The 18,770-nt window shown below is 30.9% G+C and overlaps 2 protein-coding genes and 1 long non-coding RNA gene across 12 annotated transcripts in view; 2 read left to right on the top strand and 1 right to left on the bottom strand.

Moving 5' to 3' along the window:
- Positions 1-20: 20 nt before the first annotated feature.
- Positions 21-7,557, top strand: CSN1b (COP9 signalosome subunit 1b). The gene is made up of 6 exons (XM_034317548.2): positions 21-141; positions 389-481; positions 601-1,722; positions 1,795-1,929; positions 2,002-2,065; positions 7,420-7,557. Exons 1-5 carry the CDS (start codon positions 115-117, stop codon positions 2,056-2,058), a joined length of 1,434 nt encoding a protein of 477 aa, XP_034173439.2. The 5' UTR covers positions 21-114; the 3' UTR covers positions 2,059-2,065; positions 7,420-7,557.
- Aldh-III (Aldehyde dehydrogenase type III) lies at positions 3,047-18,599 on the bottom strand. 10 transcript variants are annotated; one of them, XM_076690058.1, is made up of 13 exons: positions 15,686-15,733; positions 12,685-12,814; positions 8,169-8,206; positions 7,920-8,063; positions 7,739-7,834; positions 7,434-7,655; positions 7,182-7,345; positions 6,880-7,110; positions 6,607-6,807; positions 5,196-5,311; positions 4,790-4,925; positions 4,555-4,708; positions 3,047-3,359 (listed from the first exon to the last, which is right to left on the bottom strand). In XM_076690058.1, exons 1-13 carry the CDS (start codon positions 15,716-15,718, stop codon positions 3,339-3,341), a joined length of 1,686 nt encoding a protein of 561 aa, XP_076546173.1. In that variant the 5' UTR covers positions 15,719-15,733; the 3' UTR covers positions 3,047-3,338. The 10 variants fall into 10 exon arrangements, with proteins under 10 accessions (XP_076546173.1, XP_076546172.1, XP_034173387.1 ...); XM_076690057.1 differs by lacking the exons at positions 3,047-3,359; positions 5,196-5,311 and adding an exon at positions 6,326-6,441 and having other exon boundaries at positions 3,714-4,708; XM_034317496.2 differs by lacking the exons at positions 3,047-3,359; positions 15,686-15,733 and adding an exon at positions 18,531-18,599 and having other exon boundaries at positions 3,715-4,708.
- The window catches only part of LOC143305653 (uncharacterized), a 29,866-nt gene continuing 21,045 nt past the window's right edge, over positions 9,950-18,770 (top strand). Inside the window, exons 1-2 of the long non-coding RNA XR_013062717.1 lie at positions 9,950-10,024; positions 10,152-10,241. This is a non-coding gene — a long non-coding RNA (uncharacterized LOC143305653). The remainder of the gene's footprint in view (positions 10,025-10,151; positions 10,242-18,770) is intronic.

Genomic DNA, 18,770 nt, shown 5'->3' with positions numbered 1-18,770 from the left:
AAATCATGATCCCTTGAGAACAAAAATATGTCTAGTCTTTGTATCTGTAGTCACTGCTCTCTTAGGATTTTGTTTTCTTTTGTAGATCTTTCGTAATTAAGAAAGAACGTTGACATGCCGTTGCAAGTTCACGACGTTCAGGTAATTTCTTAAAGGAACAGTTAATGTTTGTATGGATAAATCGAATATTTCATGTAGACAAGAGGTGTAATGAATTTAAAAGCTGTTCATTATCCTGTCATGTTTTAACATTGAATATATTTTGTTTATTTAATAACGTCCTTTACTAATTTTGTTTTAACGCATATATTACTACAGAAATAATGTAACATTTTGAAATAGTTTCCTATGTATAATGTAATTAATATCCAATATTTCATACATACAGCAAAATGTGGTGGAGCCTATGCAAGTCGATGCTCCTGCAGAGGATAATGATAATGCAGAGGAAGAACCATATATTGTAGAAAACCCAACTTTGGTTTGTATAATTTGTCATTGAATTGTTTAATAGCTTATCCTAAAAGGAGTTATTGCAAGGAACTACTTAAATATTTCAAGCGCTTTAAATGTTTTATGTTTCATTCTTTTTTTGTTCAGGATTTGGAAGTATATGCAAACAGCTACACAGGTCTTGCCAAATTATACAGGCTAATATACATAGCTGATCATTGTCCAATGTTAAGGATAGAAGCATTAAAAATGGCTATATCTTATGTGATGATAACATACAATGTTTCTCTTTATGTGATACTACATAAGAAGCTAGTACAAGCTGTAGGCACACCTGGATTACCAGATGTTGCAGCACAGTCAACATCTCAAGATATGTTAACCTTAGACCAAGCTTGGGTTGATTCTCGCTCTAAAAAGGCTGCTTTAAAACTAGAGAAATTTGATACGGATCTTAAAAACTATAGAAGTAATTCAATTAAAGAAAGTATCAGAAGAGGTCATGACGACTTGGGGGATCATTACCTGGACTGTGGAGATCTTGTTCATGCCTTAAAATGTTATTCCAGAGCACGCGATTATTGTACCAGCGGCAAACATGTTGTTAATATGTGCCTAAATGTTATTAAAGTTTCTGTTTATTTACAAAATTGGACTCACGTATTAAGTTATGTAACAAAGGCTGAAAGCACACCAGATTTTTCTGATGTACACGGTAAAGATAATAACCAATTTATAATCACAAAGTTAAAAGTTGCTGCTGGTTTAGCAGAATTAGCCACAAGAAAGTATAAAATGGCAGCAAGACATTTTCTGCAAGCATCATTGGATCATTGCGATTGTCCTGAATTGTTGTCTCCTGGAAATGTTGCTCTGTATGGTGGACTTTGTGCTTTGGCAACTTTTGATAGGCAAGAATTACAGAAGCAAGTCATTTTTAATAGTTCCTTTAAATTATTCTTAGAATTAGAACCACAATTGAGAGATATCATCTTTAAATTTTATGAATCAAAATATGCATCGTGCTTAAAATTACTAGATGAAATAAAGGATAACATACTTTTGGACATGTATATAGCACCGCATGTTAATGTATTGTACACAAAAATTCGAAATAGGGCATTAATACAATATTTCAGTCCATACTTGAGTGCAGATATGAAACGTATGGCAACTGCTTTTAATAGAACAGTTTCAGAGTTAGAAGATGAGCTCATGCAGTTGATTCTTGATGGTCAAATACAAGCCCGTATTGATTCCCATAATAAGGTAATTAACTAGTACTATCGGTATTGATATTTTTATAATAAACCTATTGGAATTTTCTACACTCATTTTCAGATCTTGTACGCAAAGGATGTTGATCAACGTAGTACGACTTTCGAAAAATCTATGAGTGTTGGAAAAGAATATCAAAGGCGCACTCGCATGTTAATTTTACGAGCCGCTATGTTAAAGCAACAAATTCAAGTAAAGGTAATTGTAAAGTACAATAGAAATTGTATTAAAACTCTACAAATACAGTCCGATTTTTTGTTAATGTTATAGAGTCCTCAACGTGATAGTACTCAAGCAGGAGAGATGTCAGTTAACTGGAAGCAATAGTTCAGTGGTAAGAAATTGAACTGTGACTTATACTAATTTTTTGGCTAATAAGTACGTTTCTGTAGATTACTGTCACGGTCAGTAAAATATGAAAAAGTACTTCTGTACCATATTGGAAATCATAACATAATATATTTAAGATGCTGATACTAAATTTGATTTTAATAATCACTACACAACATGTATATATTACGATATATTATAAGTAAAAAGTTAGTATTTTTAAAATCGTGCTAATCACGCGTATAAACAAATCTTGGTATTATGTACACTAGAAATTTGATTATCAATAAATATATGAACATGTTTTTTTTTTCACGTTTAACGACATCTTTTATTTTCATATCATCCATTATATGTTTTCGTATAGTATCATTATCTTATATATTATAATACCATTAATTGATACGTACTTATTTTGTTAATACTGATTATTACACAAACACACATTTGAAAAATTATGGGATGTTACGTTTAAAAAAAGTACTTTTTCTTCAGAAAAAATGAAAAGTTGTTGTATTATGTTAGCGTTTATTGAACGTAAAATAAATGATATTTTACACATAATCTGTTCAGAACATTGTACTATAAACAGTGTATAACAAAGATCGTACATTGAAATTATATATAGATTTAATAATTACAATAGATTGTTCGTGCTTTTATAGACATTTTGTACATATGTAATATCCGTACATTTTGATACAACATTTCACTAAAATTCTGACATAATAAAAAACATATAAAAGTTCATGCCCTGTTAGTCATAATGCTAAAAAAATATTTATATCGTTCAACGATTTCTTTTTGTTAATTTTGTACTATTATATATACAAAATTATATATTGTATGGTTGTACAATATTTATGACACTTGTATTATTAAGCGATTATATGAAAGTAGCATTATTTCTTAAGTACTGAACAAAATGCTCTTTTTTTGCATTGTTTTGAAATAAAAGTTCATTCGCGCTGAAAGAATTGCAATATTTCATGAAATATTGAACTATTCGATTGTTTCAGTTGAAATTGAATACATATCTAGAACAATGAAATGGTTTTCTTTAACTGTTCGGGTAATCGATGTTCCAGTAGCAACATGCGTCATAAAATAATTGTTTGTTTAGTAAAATATCTTACATTAAAGTAGAAAACAAAATTATAGTACATTTTTATAAAAGTACCATAACAACAAATAACTAGTTATAAAAATTGTACATAGATATTATTCTTAATACTAATAAATAACGAATCTCTGTAACAAATGTTGCGAGAATTCCATTAGTAGTTTTCCTCTTGAACCTGAAAAAAGTATGTTATTATTGAAATTAAATTTGTATATAACAGAAAGTGTTCAGTAATCGTGCAATGGTGTATTATATTTCTTCTTTCTTCTTTCTTCATTTAAAAGATAAAAGGTTTTTTACACTAATATACTGACTTTTAGTTTTTCAATTAAGAAACAATTATATTGAATATAACTGGTTAGGAACAATTAAGATAATCATAATTTATATAGCAAGCCTTATTGCCTTTATTGAATCATCAATTCTCGCGTGAAAAATGGTACATGAAATTGTAATAATACTTTATTATCAAATTATAAATTTAATAATACAATTGTTTCTAGAAAGACAATTCAAAATCAAAATGTGATTTTTAGTTTGAAATAAATCATTATCTAATGTTCTATTTAAAATAAATGATAACGAATTTATATAATTATTTCTATTACATAAACAACATTCTTTGGGTACTGTAATCACTGTGCTTAATTGTGCGTAATATTTGGTAATAGCTTCATGGATAAACTGTCTTTATATGTACTGCATATAACGTAATACATAAATTCGGATCATATAAAATATATAGAAACTCAACAGTATTATAACTCCAAAATTGGATTATAAAATATAGTCAAAGTATTATGTGTATAGTGTAATTTCTTCCAAAGAAATGAAGTAAGCGAATAAGGAAAACCAGCAGCACAAAATATACAGGGTGTTACAGAATTCCTTGAAGACCTCTACACCGTTGGATAGATCACGAAAAATCGAAGCGAAAAGTTCTGTAGCATTTTTCGATGGGATCACTAGTTTAGCCACATTTCGTTGTTGAAAATCGTAAAATTGACCAATCAGCGCTCTCGGCGCATGCGTAAACGCGACGCTCAGCGGCGCGTTCGTCGCGGCAGAGGAGGTTAGGTCAATTTTTCAATTTTCAATAACGAAATGTGGCTAAACTAGTGATCCCATCGAAAAATGCTACAGAACTTTTCGCTTCGATTTTTCGTGATCTATCGTATAGAGGTCTTCAGGGAATTTTTTAACACACTGTATACATGTAAAAATACTAAAAGCTCAACATTTTCATAATATTTACAAAATTTGAATATTACTCGAACGAGTGATTTAAAATATATATTGTGCGACATACTGTTTTAATTACTGCAAATAAAAATTAAAAAAGTGCATTAAAGGCGTTTCGGCTTATATACCTTTAAAGCAGCTGAAACACCAACGGCAACGAGAATTCCAAAACCAAATGCTAGAAGATGAGGAATGTATTTAATTCCTGGTATATCGGGTCGTTTTGCTATCATAAGTGATAAGAAAGATAATTTCTTATCGGAATATGGCGGATAACGACACCTACAATGTTCAATTATTTTGTTGTACAACATTTTAGTAGATTAGAGTATGTATTAGTAAAATTAAAGAAAATTCGCTTACGATGCTATTGATTCAACTAATTTGTTGTAGTCTTTAATAAGGCAGCCTTTTTTGTGCACAAACGTGTCGAAAGTGTACTTTCCATGGTAACATCCCATACCAGAATATCCAACTCCACCAAATGGTAGAGTATCAACTAAAATATAAATATTTATAAATTACTCTGCCATTGTAACATGCACACGAAATAGTATGAAAACTGTACAATATTCACATAGTTTAAAAGAAATAAAGTGCACTGTGCACGTCTGCAAAGTGAAAGTAGAGAACTGCTACTGATTTACAATGAAACATAGAAAGCATATGAAAGCAATGATGATTGAAAAAATGTATTTACATATAAAATATATACAAAAGAAATCTGTGTTAATGTGAAGCAAACAAAGAATAACGAAATAACCGATACCTGCTGCATGCATCATTACATCATTTACACAAACATCACCACTGCTTGTATTTTCAAGAAACAGTGATATAGTACTCTCATCACTGCTAAATATGTACAATGCTAGTGGCTTCTCCCTGTTCAAAATACGTAATGCTTTATAAATTATCTAAATGATAAAATGATACCATGTTTAAAACTACATATAGCTTAATATCTAACTTGAGTTATGCAAAATTAGAGCTTAAAGTAAAGACTCATTCTACATTTTTTACAGCAATAATTATTATTTTCAATCAAATTAAATATCTTATTAAATAAAAGTGTAAATTAGAGATAATATAAATTATACAGGTACTAGCTATAAACCACCACCATAAACCCAGTAAATACCAATTATATGATACCCTTGATTATCATCAGCATACCAACGCGATTCGATAATGCAATACAAAACCAATACCTTGTTTCATTTTTAGTAAATAACTTTATTCACTATATGAAATAAAGTTACTCACTACAGTAAATATTAGTATAACAAAATTAAATGTAACCAACTAGAAAATATTAATTACAATATCACTAGTAGGAAAGATTAATGTATTTGTTACGGTGTAAGACCGAAATCTGGTAAATGTCGACATCCTTTAGTAAATGTCAACATTCACTAAGTCGATTTATGTATTTATATCCGAAATATTTGCCAAATATCATTATTTCTCACTTACACCGGTGAATGTCGACAATCAGTATGCACTGATGGCGAATGTCTATTTTAACTCGAACAAAATGAAATTTTGTATATCATGATTTATTATAAAAAAAAAATAATAAGAGAAGGTTAGGGTAGGTTAGTGAAACTGACGAACATCAACAACACAACACACCTCGTGTTACGCTACACGACAGGATAATCCTGTTCAGACGTGTCGTCCGACGTTCACCAGAGCTCATTTGTATTTGTCGACATTTGCCGGCGAAGGTCCGAATGTATAATAATATTGAGAAATATTCGATCTTTCGCCGAGGTATTTGGTATGTGTTGACATTCACTAATTTCGGTGTTTCACAGTAACATATTCATTTAAAATTACTCAACAGCTACATAGTAGCAAGGCATTTGGCAATCATCACCCAATGACCTCACTCACCCGTAAATTGCATTATCGTTTCGTTGACTGCCACACTTCCACTCTGAGTCTGATTTATTATTAATTCTTGAACTCGTTTGTCCTTGGTAAATACATAAAGTACAAGTGGGGAATTGCTAAACGTAAAAAATTAATTGCTATAAATTTTGTAGAAATTGACAGAGTCTAAAAATCATTCTAGAAAAAACTATCCTGATTTCCTAAATCATATTGAGTAGAGACAAATTTTATAACAAACACATAATTTATAATTAATCATAGTTGACATGTTATTCACTTACCGGCTATTGATAAATTTAATTGCTTCATAAGCATTGTTCACTGTTACAAAAGGTAATATCGGACCAAATATTTCATCTTGCATTACAGGATCTGTAGGCTTCACATCAATGAGTATGGTTGGTGAGATATACTTATCAACAGGGTCACAGTTACCTCCTATAGCTACTTTACCGTTTCCACTTAAATATTTTACGAGACGTCTGTAATCAGTGTTATAATTTAGAATAATGTACAATGTAATAACAAGAAATTTATTATACACTTATACTAACTGATAATGATTGTCGCTAATTATACGCGCTAAGTCTGGACTCTCTTTAGGATTTTCACCATACCATTCTTTCAAGACCTTTTCTGCCTCTGGTATAAATTTGTTTTGTACTTCAGGTGTGCAAATTATGTAGTCCGGTGCAATGCATGTTTGGCCAACATTAATACATTTTCCCCAAAGTATTCTTTTTACAGCTATACTTATATCTGCTGTATTATCTATGTACACGGGACTATAAATCGTCATGATTAACTTATATTAATCAGTTCTTTAAATTAGACGATTTATAAAATTAAACGTTACCTTTTTCCACCCAGTTCTAGTGTAACAGGTGTTAAAAATTTATTAGCTGCTTCACGGATGATTTTTCCAACCGATGTCGAACCCGTATAAAATATGTAATCAAACTTTTGTTTAAGTAACTCTGTCGTTTCAGGAACACCTCCTAACACTACATGAACACATTCCTATAAAATGTAAAATAGATTATAATTAGAAACATTTTGAAACACAATTTGTTTACAACTTTTATTCATTACAGATTTATTTACTTACTGAATCTAAATATCGTGGAAGAATTTTTGCAAGAAGTTGTGATGTAGCAAGAGATAGTTCTGACGGCTTAAGGATAACACAATTTCCAGCAGCTATTGCACCAATTACAGGAATTAAACATAACTGTAAGGGGTAATTCCATGGCCCTATAACAAGAACTATTCCGTATGGATCTTTTCGAATTTCAACTTTATCTAACATATTGACCATTGCTTTTGGAGGCTAAAAAGGTAAAAACATATTCAGATTATTATGTACATTATATAAACTAAAAGAATTATATACAGAATAAAGATCAAATATACTTTTTCATCAGCAGACCATTCCTTGATATGCATAAGCATATCTTTGATTTCTCCTTCTATAATTTGGATTTCCATAGCTATACTCTCAAATTTACACTGAAACAAAAGGTGCATAGTACAAATAAAAGGCTTATAGAAGGATTACAATATTATTCAAGAAATGTAATATGTAATATTATACCCTATGTAAATCGGATGCAAGGGCTGATATAATTTCTGATTTGCATTCTTCTAACATAAGGAGTGATTGTTTTAATTGTTTTTTTCTCCATTCTAATGGCCTTGTTTTGCCAGTAAAAAAAGTGTTCCGTGTTCGTTCAACAAGCTGCAAACAAATTATAAATGTAAATATGAAACATAATGATTTCTATTCTTTTATTGACTATTTTCAGTTGTAAGTATAAAATATAAAATAAAATAATATACTTACACTTGCATAGTCTGTTACCATTTTACCATTAGAATATGCTAAAATAAAAAAAAATATGAATAATTAATTGATATTGATAAAAAGTAAACTTAATTACGGCTTTCTTCAGAGTATATAGGTTCCAACACATATAACAAAAATATTTATCTTATTTTTTTACTTAAATTTTTTCTTAATTTTCTTAAATATTTTTATTTTATAAGTATCTTATTAGGGAAACATGATGTTATTAATACATTATACTTTACAAACATATGATAATACATGGAATAAATATGAAAAGAAATTTCAAGTCTCTTCAGATGCGAATAATTCAAAGAAAACATTTAAATGTAATGTAACTTTTCCAAAAGTCAACAGGTTAACTATCGGTACATTTCGAAGATACAATCCTTTTCTACACGTGATTCAACTTAACTTTTTATTTTTAATATAAACATAATGAGATGTAAAAATTAATTGTATGAATTATTTTAAGGGGAAAGATTTAATACGGTATTATACGGAAAACAAAAAGAAAAAAATCTTAATGATAATGTGAGGTAAACATATTCGTTTACAAGTATAAAGATCCTAATTAAGTGTCTATTCATAAATATTAAACAGATTGTGTGGATATTGTGGACAAATAAAGCAATAGAGATTTTAATTCATGAATATAAACCTGTTTCAACAAAATTTAATCGATTGGAATGAATTGTTTTATAAGCGATTATACAAATTTTCGAAAAAATATTAATACGTATGAGATATTTTTAATATTCATTTAAAATTTTCTATTTAACATTCCAACTTAAGATGTAAGTCGCCGATGTTAATACGTACCGAGCATCTGTACCAAGTGGTATGATAAGCTTTAATTATTATGAAATATTTTTAATGCATATAGATAAGATTGTTCGTTAATACCAACTTGAGATGTTCGAAATACGTAATTTAAAGATTGAATTTTGCTTCAAGGATTGAGTTAACTTGAATTTTTGTGATTATGAAATTATGCAGTTGAATAAATAATCAATCTTTTGGCCGTGATGTCTTTTTATATTTTCGCGATAAGATGTGCAACTTTCAGATTATGTTATCAGTGAAACTTTAAATTGACATAAATTGTAACATATAAATATATTCAATATAAAATTACAATTTACAGTAAAAAAAAAAAAGTACGAGAGTAAATATATTTTAAAATAGGTTTCATCTCAGAAGTATAAAATCTTACATTTTAGATTTACATCATTTTACATGAATTAAATATTACATTTATAATAAAAAGAGATACAAATAGGTAATAATATGCAGTAAATGATAGTGTAACATAAATAAATGTTTATTTAAATAATAATTAACGCTTGCAATAACAAGATATAAGTACTATTTACAGACAAGATATAAATACTCTAAACAAATAATGGCTGATATTTATTGCTTGAATGATGAAATGTTAAACAAAAGTAAGTTTATAATGAAAATATTAAAATGTTGGAATGGTATTTAATAACTGTAGAACGGTTAGCAGCCCTATCCTTTGCCTATCTTTCGAATGACTAATATTACATACCGACACTTCTTACTCTGGAGAAGGCTGGAAAAAAACTGACCAGAAACAGCTGTCACTTATGAGAAAGGCATTTCTTACAATACTGGTTTACTGTGTGAACAGCTTGATCGATAAGAAGAATACATACATATATCTTGAGTTTTGCTACAGAGGTCAGCACAATGCTGATGTTGAGCACCGCAGGAATAGGATTTTGAAATCAGTATACGTTTAGTGCGGGACCGTGAACACGTGTTGGGTATTAGTTACCCGGTTTGATTGTGTTTTTGTGTATGATTATGTCACGTATGAAGAGCAGGTGAGAAATATTTCAAGAATCTAATTACATTAAGCATTATACATCGATAGAAACGATGATTTTTGTTAAAAGATATGATAATTTGCCATTTCCCGAAATGACAAGAATTGGTATCGTTTGGTTTCAGAATTGGCGTTGTTTGGTTTCGAGAATTGGCGTCGTTTGCTTGTAAAATCATCAATCAATCTCAATTTCCAATGATCTGACGACAGAATACGTGAGTAATGATGTAAAATATACTATTTAATTTTAAAATAGTATAAAATATTTAGAAATTATTACATGGTGGTTAGACGAGTTTACCGCGGTTCATTTGCGCGCGAAAATTCAAATCCTCGGCCATGTTGGAAGGGTAGATTCAATACTGTGTATTACGAATTCTAACTTATACAATAATGATATTAAACAAAATGTGCAAGGTGCATTCATTAAAATCATGTCAATTGCATAGTTACGTGTTCTTTCACTTTCGTGCAGTGAAATTTATACAATTTAATTCTTTAAATTTGTACCATTATCGTGTAGTACGTGTGTTGGTTCTACGTTAATTTTTACGTGGCTCATTTTTCAATGTTGCTATTATCTTCAAACGAATAGCGTTTATTTTCCTAAATAATTAATGATAATTAATGATAATTATTAATGATATTTATAAAAAATTATCTGATCTGCGAGTACAGTTTATGGTACCCTGAGATTGAATCTACTTCTTCATATATCTTTTGTTCATTAATTGAAAAGTAAGCAGACGTTAATTTAAATATCGAATCACACGATGGTTTGCTACGTAGTTGTCACACGGGTTGGTTATCACAATTGTTATAAAAAAGAAATTAAACAATAGAAATGTACTCATAACCCATGGCAACCCGTTTATCACATGTATTCGCCAGAATTACCGATGTATATTTGCCATCACTGCGATTCAGATGATTCTGATTAACAAAATAATTGATAAGTTTGCTGCAACTACTTTTAATTCATTTTTAATGATTTAGAATTCTTAATTTTATTATAAATATTAAAAAATTTAATTTTATATTTAATATAGTTTAGAATTCATAATCAATACAAAGAATTACAATATAAAAAGAATTAAAAAGAATTAAAATATATTTCCAATCGTAAGTTTAATTTTGTGTCCAAGTTTCATTATTATTTTGTGTTCGAATTTCAGAATGAAACTTTAAATATGAGATTTTTATAACGTATGTGATAACATTAATAATAAAATTGTTAGTTTTCCAACTGAATTGATTTTTTTAAAAATAAATTTGACTATTTAAATGTGACAACCAATCCCATATATTGTGACAACCAACCCAAGCTCAGGGTACATTGTCACAAAATAATTACTACAGATAATGTGAATTAACTCACAATCTTATTGATAATATTCATAAAACTAATTTTTTTTATAAACCTAGTCGTACGTAGTTTATATTAAACTATGTCTGAATGAATTTCCCTGTAACTATAATCTGTAAAAAATAAAAATAAAAAACTGTGACAACCATACCCGCTCTCCCCTAATGAGGATAATTCTATGCCTTTTTTTCTTTTAAGAAATAAATATGTAATTGCGGTTACTTAACACATTCACTGCTATGAGGTTATACAGGGTGTTCGACAACAGGTGGGCAATATTTTAAGAGGTGATTCTAGGGATCAAAATAAGACGAAAATCAAGAATAACGAAATAACGCTTTCGGCTTTGTTTTCCAGTTATTAACGTTTAAAAATTCGAGTAAAAAGTGCCAGAAACCTGCAATCCGCTCAGCACCGTCGACCGAACGTCACGTCAGCAGGGGTCGGTACAGTCATAACCAAGAATCGTTGAATAGTAGAAACTTACCTCGTGCTATTCTGTTTCTCGGTACTGCAGTATTCGGTTTCGATTCTTGGTTATGACTGTACCGACCCCTGCTCACCTGACGTTCAGTCGTCGGTGCTGGGCGGGTTGCAGGTTTCAGGCGCTTTTTACTCGAATTTTTAAACGTTAATTATTGGAAAACAAAGCCGTAAACACTATTTCGTTATTCTTGATTTTTGTCTTATTTTGATCCCTAGAATCACCCTTTAAAACATTGCCCACCTGTTGTCGAACACTCTGTATATCTGTATTATATTTTCTACTAAGAAAGACTAAAATATATTTTAGCAAATCGACCCTATTTCAAATTAATTTAATTAATCAAATTAATCAGGAAATAATGATTGAACGGTGAAGTTCAATCAACTTTGATACGTACCTTTCTATCACTTTCACACGCATACACAGACACAAGAACGTACACTATAATTTGATTAAAAACCTTAGCTATAAATTCAGATTTTTCAAGCGTTAATTAAGTAACTAAGTGGTACTAAGTGGTAGTAATTGGCTAAGTCAATCATTCATCCGGGTGACTTCTCCGCGAGCGTGGCTTGCGGTTTCGAGCGCAAATGAGTTCTCCCGCGAACGCGATCACGCGTCTGCTTTTTATAGATTTTTTAGCATTTGCTATAGCTATTTTTTTTGTTACGCTTGCGAGAGATGTTGATAATTGACTTGCTATATAACCAACTGGTTTTCCTTTCCCAATACTGTCCATAGTATTATCCGAAACAGATCACCGTTGATAGAAGATTTAATTAAAATGAAATTGAACTTCGCTTACCCGATTCAGCAGTGTTGGATACCCCTTCCTGAATTTCGATTCGACACTCTTCCGTCGTCGATTCGTTTCCTTCCGTTTCGGAAGTCTTCGGTTCCTCCTTGTTCCCTGGCATATCAATCGCCACCTCCGCCTGCCAAATGTTTGCAAAGAATGTTAGCATCCGTTTGATGGCAAACCAGACTACCAGAGCAAGGTAGTCAAGATTTTCAACGACCAGTTTTTGTTTTCTTTCTTTCAATTTGTGGCATTCCATGCGAATTCGGACACCTTTTGTTGCATCATGTCAGATTTTGCTCAAATTTAGATATGTTGTAGTTTTTAGTGATATATAAACATATTTCGAAGGATTTAAAAACATTTTTTAAATTGTGGGTTGAAATATAGTACTCACATTTTTTCAATAAATTATAACTGCTGTACTAACAAATTGATAGAAATGAGCGTTTAGGAACTTAGAGTGGAGACATGGGAGTACCTAATAAAAATTATTTCAGTTGAAAAAATAAATTTTTTGACCGCTTATTTTGCAATGATCTTTAGGGTTTTAAAGGAACAACACATGTACTTAACTATGTATACTGGTGTTTTCCCATGCCCCACGGGGGGGGGGGCAATTTAATTGGAAGGGGGGCAATTCGAAAATTAACTCGTCCAGAGTTTAAGTTAACCGTATGGTGACTCTCAGACGCTACTCGAGTTGGGTAAATTATATTAAAATAATATAGAAAAATCTTTCATTAAAATTATTTCCTACTCAAATTTTAGTTCTCCATTATGTTTTAAAAATGTACTTACTGCGTTTCCTCAACAATTTCCTAGTGATTTCTTCCTAAAACCTATCATTTAAGTTTCTTTAGTGAACAGTACAATTTTTGAATATTAAAAATTATGTATACGTTACATAGGGGCATAAGAATTTTAGAAAGGCTTAAGTGGGCCATGGCACAAAAAAGGTTGAGAAACACTGATGTATACATTTGATGAGACACTGATCCATTTACTTATTGTTAGTCTAACTTTATGAATAATATAAGAAAGAAAAAGAATTAACTTCAATTCATTTTCCTATGATCAATTTTAAAGTGTTTTTTTTTTGGAAAAACTGATTCGTAAAGGGGATAAATAGGAATATATCCTCATTTCTTTTCAGATTTTTCAATATTTCCTCGCTATTATAAAATGGCATTTGTTTAAAACAATTGTAAAATAAGCGGACAAAAAATTTATTTTTTCAACTGAAATAATTTTTATTAGATATTCCCATGTCTCCACTCTAAGTTCCTAAACGCTCATTTCTATCAGTTTCTTAGTTCAGCAGTTATAATTTAATAATAAAAATGTGAGTACTATATTTCAATTCACAATTTAAAAAATTTTTGAAATCCTTCGAGATACGTTTACATATCACTGAAAACTACAACATATCTAAATTTGAGCAAAATCCGACATGGTGCTCCAAAAGGTGTTAGATTTCGCATCGAATGACCCAATATTATAATAAGCAGACTCGTTAGATTAGCTGTAAATTCTGAATAATAAATACTTGTTTTAAAGACAAAAGGAAAAAGGAACACTATATTCCAATTAACCACATTGCGGTGAAATGTTGCTTGAAATGTTCGAAAGAATGTTTTCGGTAACACTGGATTCTCCTGTTTCGTTTCTTGCTTAGTCGATTGAGAGTGAAAGTTCGAATAGGAAAGGAAATTCGTGTGAACTTTCATAAGGGACATTTTTTTCGAATCCTTGCTCCAAAGGACATAGACACAGTATTATGTTTCATTCATAAAACATGATTTCTGAGATGCAGAGAATCCTTGTTTACAATTGATCGTGCGATATCTGGTTGTTTAATGAGTGCAAAGTGCACATCCTTAGAAACCGGTTAATTAATACCGATGCGTTTGCTGAAAAAGACGTTTCATAATGAATCCACTTTTTTTTCAACCTGGCCATTTTTCATTTCTATAATGAAGATATAAAACAGCCGACAAGCTGAGCGAATATTTGATTTCAAGTTTATAGTTTCTAATTTTCAAAGTATAGTTATCATTGGAATAGATAAGTATAAGGTGAAACGTAACTGCTTGATAGCGATTGATAAAATTTTAAGTAATCTATATAAATTATTTTTAATATTTTTATCTATATAAATCATTTATAATAAATTTATCTATATAAATTATTTATAATAGATTTATCTATATAAATTATTTATAATAGATTTATCTATATAAATCATTTATAATAAATTTATCTATATAAATTATTTATAATAGATTTATCTATATAAATTATTTATAATAAATTTATCTATATAAATTATTTATTTTAAATTTATGCAAGTAGTAAAAAAAAAGGATAAATTAACATTTAACGATTACTTTGGAATTCAGTAGAACCGTCAATTTTACTCAAATGTTAATACTTAACCAGTTTAATCTTAGGTATAATTGATTCTTTCTTCTTTCACATTTGTACAAGAAATTAGACGTTTCACTAGTTGACTATCGACGGAAAGGACGATGTTGTCTTTCGCTCAGCTGTATCACGACTGAACGCTGAATTGTCCTTTCCAGGATTTTACTTTCATTAGAAATAGAACTCTCTATTAGATTCTACTCAGCTTCGATAAGTTAACAGGTCTTGTTATCAAGAATTTTGCTATGGATAGTTCGGGGCGTAGATAGGTCAAGAAATATTTAAATAGAATTCCGATAAGGTCGATAGTTCGCGTTATCACAAATATAGAATTCAATTTATTTCACTGGATGGTATAAACCATCCAGAATTTGAAATCATCCAGGAATTGAACCATCCATTAAGAATTTCAATTTTTAAACGAATCCGACTTTCCTTGTTTCTCCCTTTTGAAACGTACTTTTCCCATAGGGAAAAGGAACAATGAAAAATACAAACGCACAGGTTTGCTATATCGTGAAAAATCGTGACGCAAATGAAAGAACCGAATTAACAATAACCGATTTATTATTATTGTTACATTATTGCTATGCTTCCGCGTTAAAAAAGGCATATGTTATATTCCGCGACACGTGTTCTGTTAATTGTTATTCAACGAGTCACATATTTATCGTCGCATTAATCGCACTGCCCGATATCCATAAAAGGATTCATTAAAAAACCCACTTTGTTTAAACATTTCAAAAGCACACTTGTTTACACGATATTCCGAACTTCTCGCTTCTCGTTCCGCGACGACACTCATTTTGTTAGCTTCCTTACATCTCGATTTATCCCGCTTCTGTTCTTTATTGTATTCTTGCTTGTATTTTCCATTGCAAAGTATCTATAAATCTCAAGTACCCATTAACACGTACATACGTAAATGGTATTCTGAGCAAAAAGGGGAACGTATATTTACGATATCATATCAATTTATGCAAATAAATTCTAACAGACTATGTTCTCATTTACGGTATCTTCAAATTTCAAGGATTTCAAGAAATTTCAACGATGGGATAAGAAAGTGCATCCCATTACACTGTCCGAAAAATTTTAATTTTTTTTTTTAATTCCGTTCCCCACTGAGTGATTCTTATAGTGTTTTATACGCTGATTACGAATCTGCAAACCGTTTTGCTACTATACGTACAGTTTTTGAGAAATTTGATTTTGAAAAAAAAATATATTTCTCAGATTTAAATAAATTTTCCGATGTAGTTATAAAAAATATTGAAATTCTATTTTCACTAGAAGATTCTGTAGACTTTCCTGATTTTTAATACATTATTTTTAATACAATATTTTTAATATTTTTAATATTTCTAATACAAATGTTTAAGTATGTTTGAACGATCATTGAACGCGGAGTGACCCTGATTTTTTTTAGGATATTTTTTAATTTATCTGAAAAAGTAGAGGTGCAGCGTAAAATCGAATTATACCGCGCGATAGAGCAGATTTTTAACAATCCTTTTGATTATTTTATTTAATCACCGAGAGTTTCGTTATCACATTTTCGAAAAATTTATTAAATTAAACTAATTCTTTGACTCTGTTATGTCACGATTATTTCCTTACGTTCTGACTCACCATTTTTTATTCGAACCGCGTGAACTGTTTTTTTTAAATCGAAATTTGTTGATTAGAGGATCGATACGACGTGTTCGATCGTTCGGCAAGAATTAACGAAGATCCCTGATTCGATGTCGCATCGAACAATCGGAGTTTGCTTAATTTTAGAAACGTCCCGAACGGAAGTAACTGGCGGGAGGAGTTCATTGTAACTTATGCATCGAGTCAAAAGAGTCGAGGTCGTAGTTTATTTGAATACAAGCAGCTACGACTAACGCTTTGATTATCTTCATTCGATAAACCGTCCAGTTTCTGATATCGAAAAAAAAAAATATCTGGCTCGTCTTTCGATTGTCTGGAATTCGACGGGTAAACTGTCGATGTTTATGGAGATATATCTTTTTTATAGAATGTCTGGTTGAGATTTGGGCTGAAGATGAAAAAACTTCCACGGAAAATTTTTTGTGATCCATTCAATAAATACGTGTAATTTCCCATAAATTCATATTACTTCATTACCAATTTTCTATAACAATTTATGAATTAGCATATTCGCTTGCAGCCCATTGACGTCATTGATAAATGATCAACAATGTTCGATAATTTATAGAATATTAAGATTTTGGAATATTAAGGTCAAATGGTCTGGAAATTATGAAATTGAAATGTAATTGGAAAAAATATTTTCTGACCTAAGACATTCGATTATGCAAGTTTAAGAAAGTATATAATTTTTGAACAAGTTACTCGGGATATCCGTGCAAGTAACATAATCGTATCAACTTCCTTCTTTTCCATCTTACGCCTTTCTAGAGTACAAAACTGGTGCTCCATTGACTTTCTTCGGGTCAACTTTCTCCTTCGAGTAAGATAAATCTACGCCCGGAACGCGTTTCATTCATCACGTGGAAAATTCGTGCGAAATAAACGTAATCGAGAAAGTTTCATACGTAATCTTCGTCGTTGTATTTTGTTAAATTTGTATTTACGAAAGCATGGTTTGAAATTAACCCAGGTTACCATCGCCTTTTCCCGAGAATTTTCCATCGTTCAATTTTTCAACTTAAGCCACGTCAGAAAATTGAAAGTTTTAACGATAGGATTCGTAACATAGAATTACGTTGAGGATCCATATAGAAAATTATTAGTGTACTCGCGCAGGATGTCCTTGTTACGGAAATGTAATATGTGATTTTCTTATGTCAATGTCGATATCTGCGTAAAAAGAATTCGATTCCTCTAGGCCTGTTGATTACGGAAAGGTTTTTGCAGAGAGAGAACTTCAATTTATCGTGCGTATCACTATTGCTTTTTGTAGCATTTGTATGATCGAAACCGTTCAACCGAAGCGTTTTCGTATGTTCGATACAAGAAGGCTGGAACGAGAATGCCTGTCCTCTCGATCTCAGCTCCCCTCGAATTCGTTCCCCCTTTAGTTTCGGCTCTCGAGTTTTCTAAACATTCGAGAGCGATAAGACCGGATGGAAATTCGGGGAACTGTCGTAGTTATTTTACGTGTGTTTTGTGTGTGAGTGTGTCGCGTGTGTTATGAATGATTTCGCGTACACGAGGTTGGGCGCCCATCAGCGATTGACTAATCGCGTGATAACGGATTTTTCGGGAAACAGTTCCCGTTGGAGTCTCTCATGCGAAAAGACGTCCAATTATGATGGTACAGAAACCAGGTTCCGTTGGAGTCTCTTGCGCAGAGAGACGTCCAACCGTCATGAGAGACGTTAATTGATATTTTGTGGTTGACGACGTGATCTTAGATGATCAGATACTGTATTATTAAAAATTTACGTAATTACAATGAAAGAAAACTGTTTAATCCCGAATACGCGATATAAAAGTATAACTGTTTGACCGGCCGCGCCCGAGATCTGATGACGACTGATTTTCTTTTTTGAACGCGATACATTTTCGTCACCTCACACTTCTCGACGTTATCTTATTCTCCGAAGAGAACACCTTGGTGGTCCCTATCGGGCACGTTTTATAAATTGTTTAATTTTTTAACGAACGCTCGAACAGCATTGAATCAGCGTTTT

The sequence above is a fragment of the Osmia lignaria genome, chromosome 9 (genome assembly GCF_051020975.1).
Source record: "Osmia lignaria lignaria isolate PbOS001 chromosome 9, iyOsmLign1, whole genome shotgun sequence".
Lineage (NCBI taxonomy): Eukaryota > Metazoa > Arthropoda > Insecta > Hymenoptera > Megachilidae > Osmia > Osmia lignaria.
This window is presented reverse-complemented; position numbering and strand designations above follow the sequence as displayed.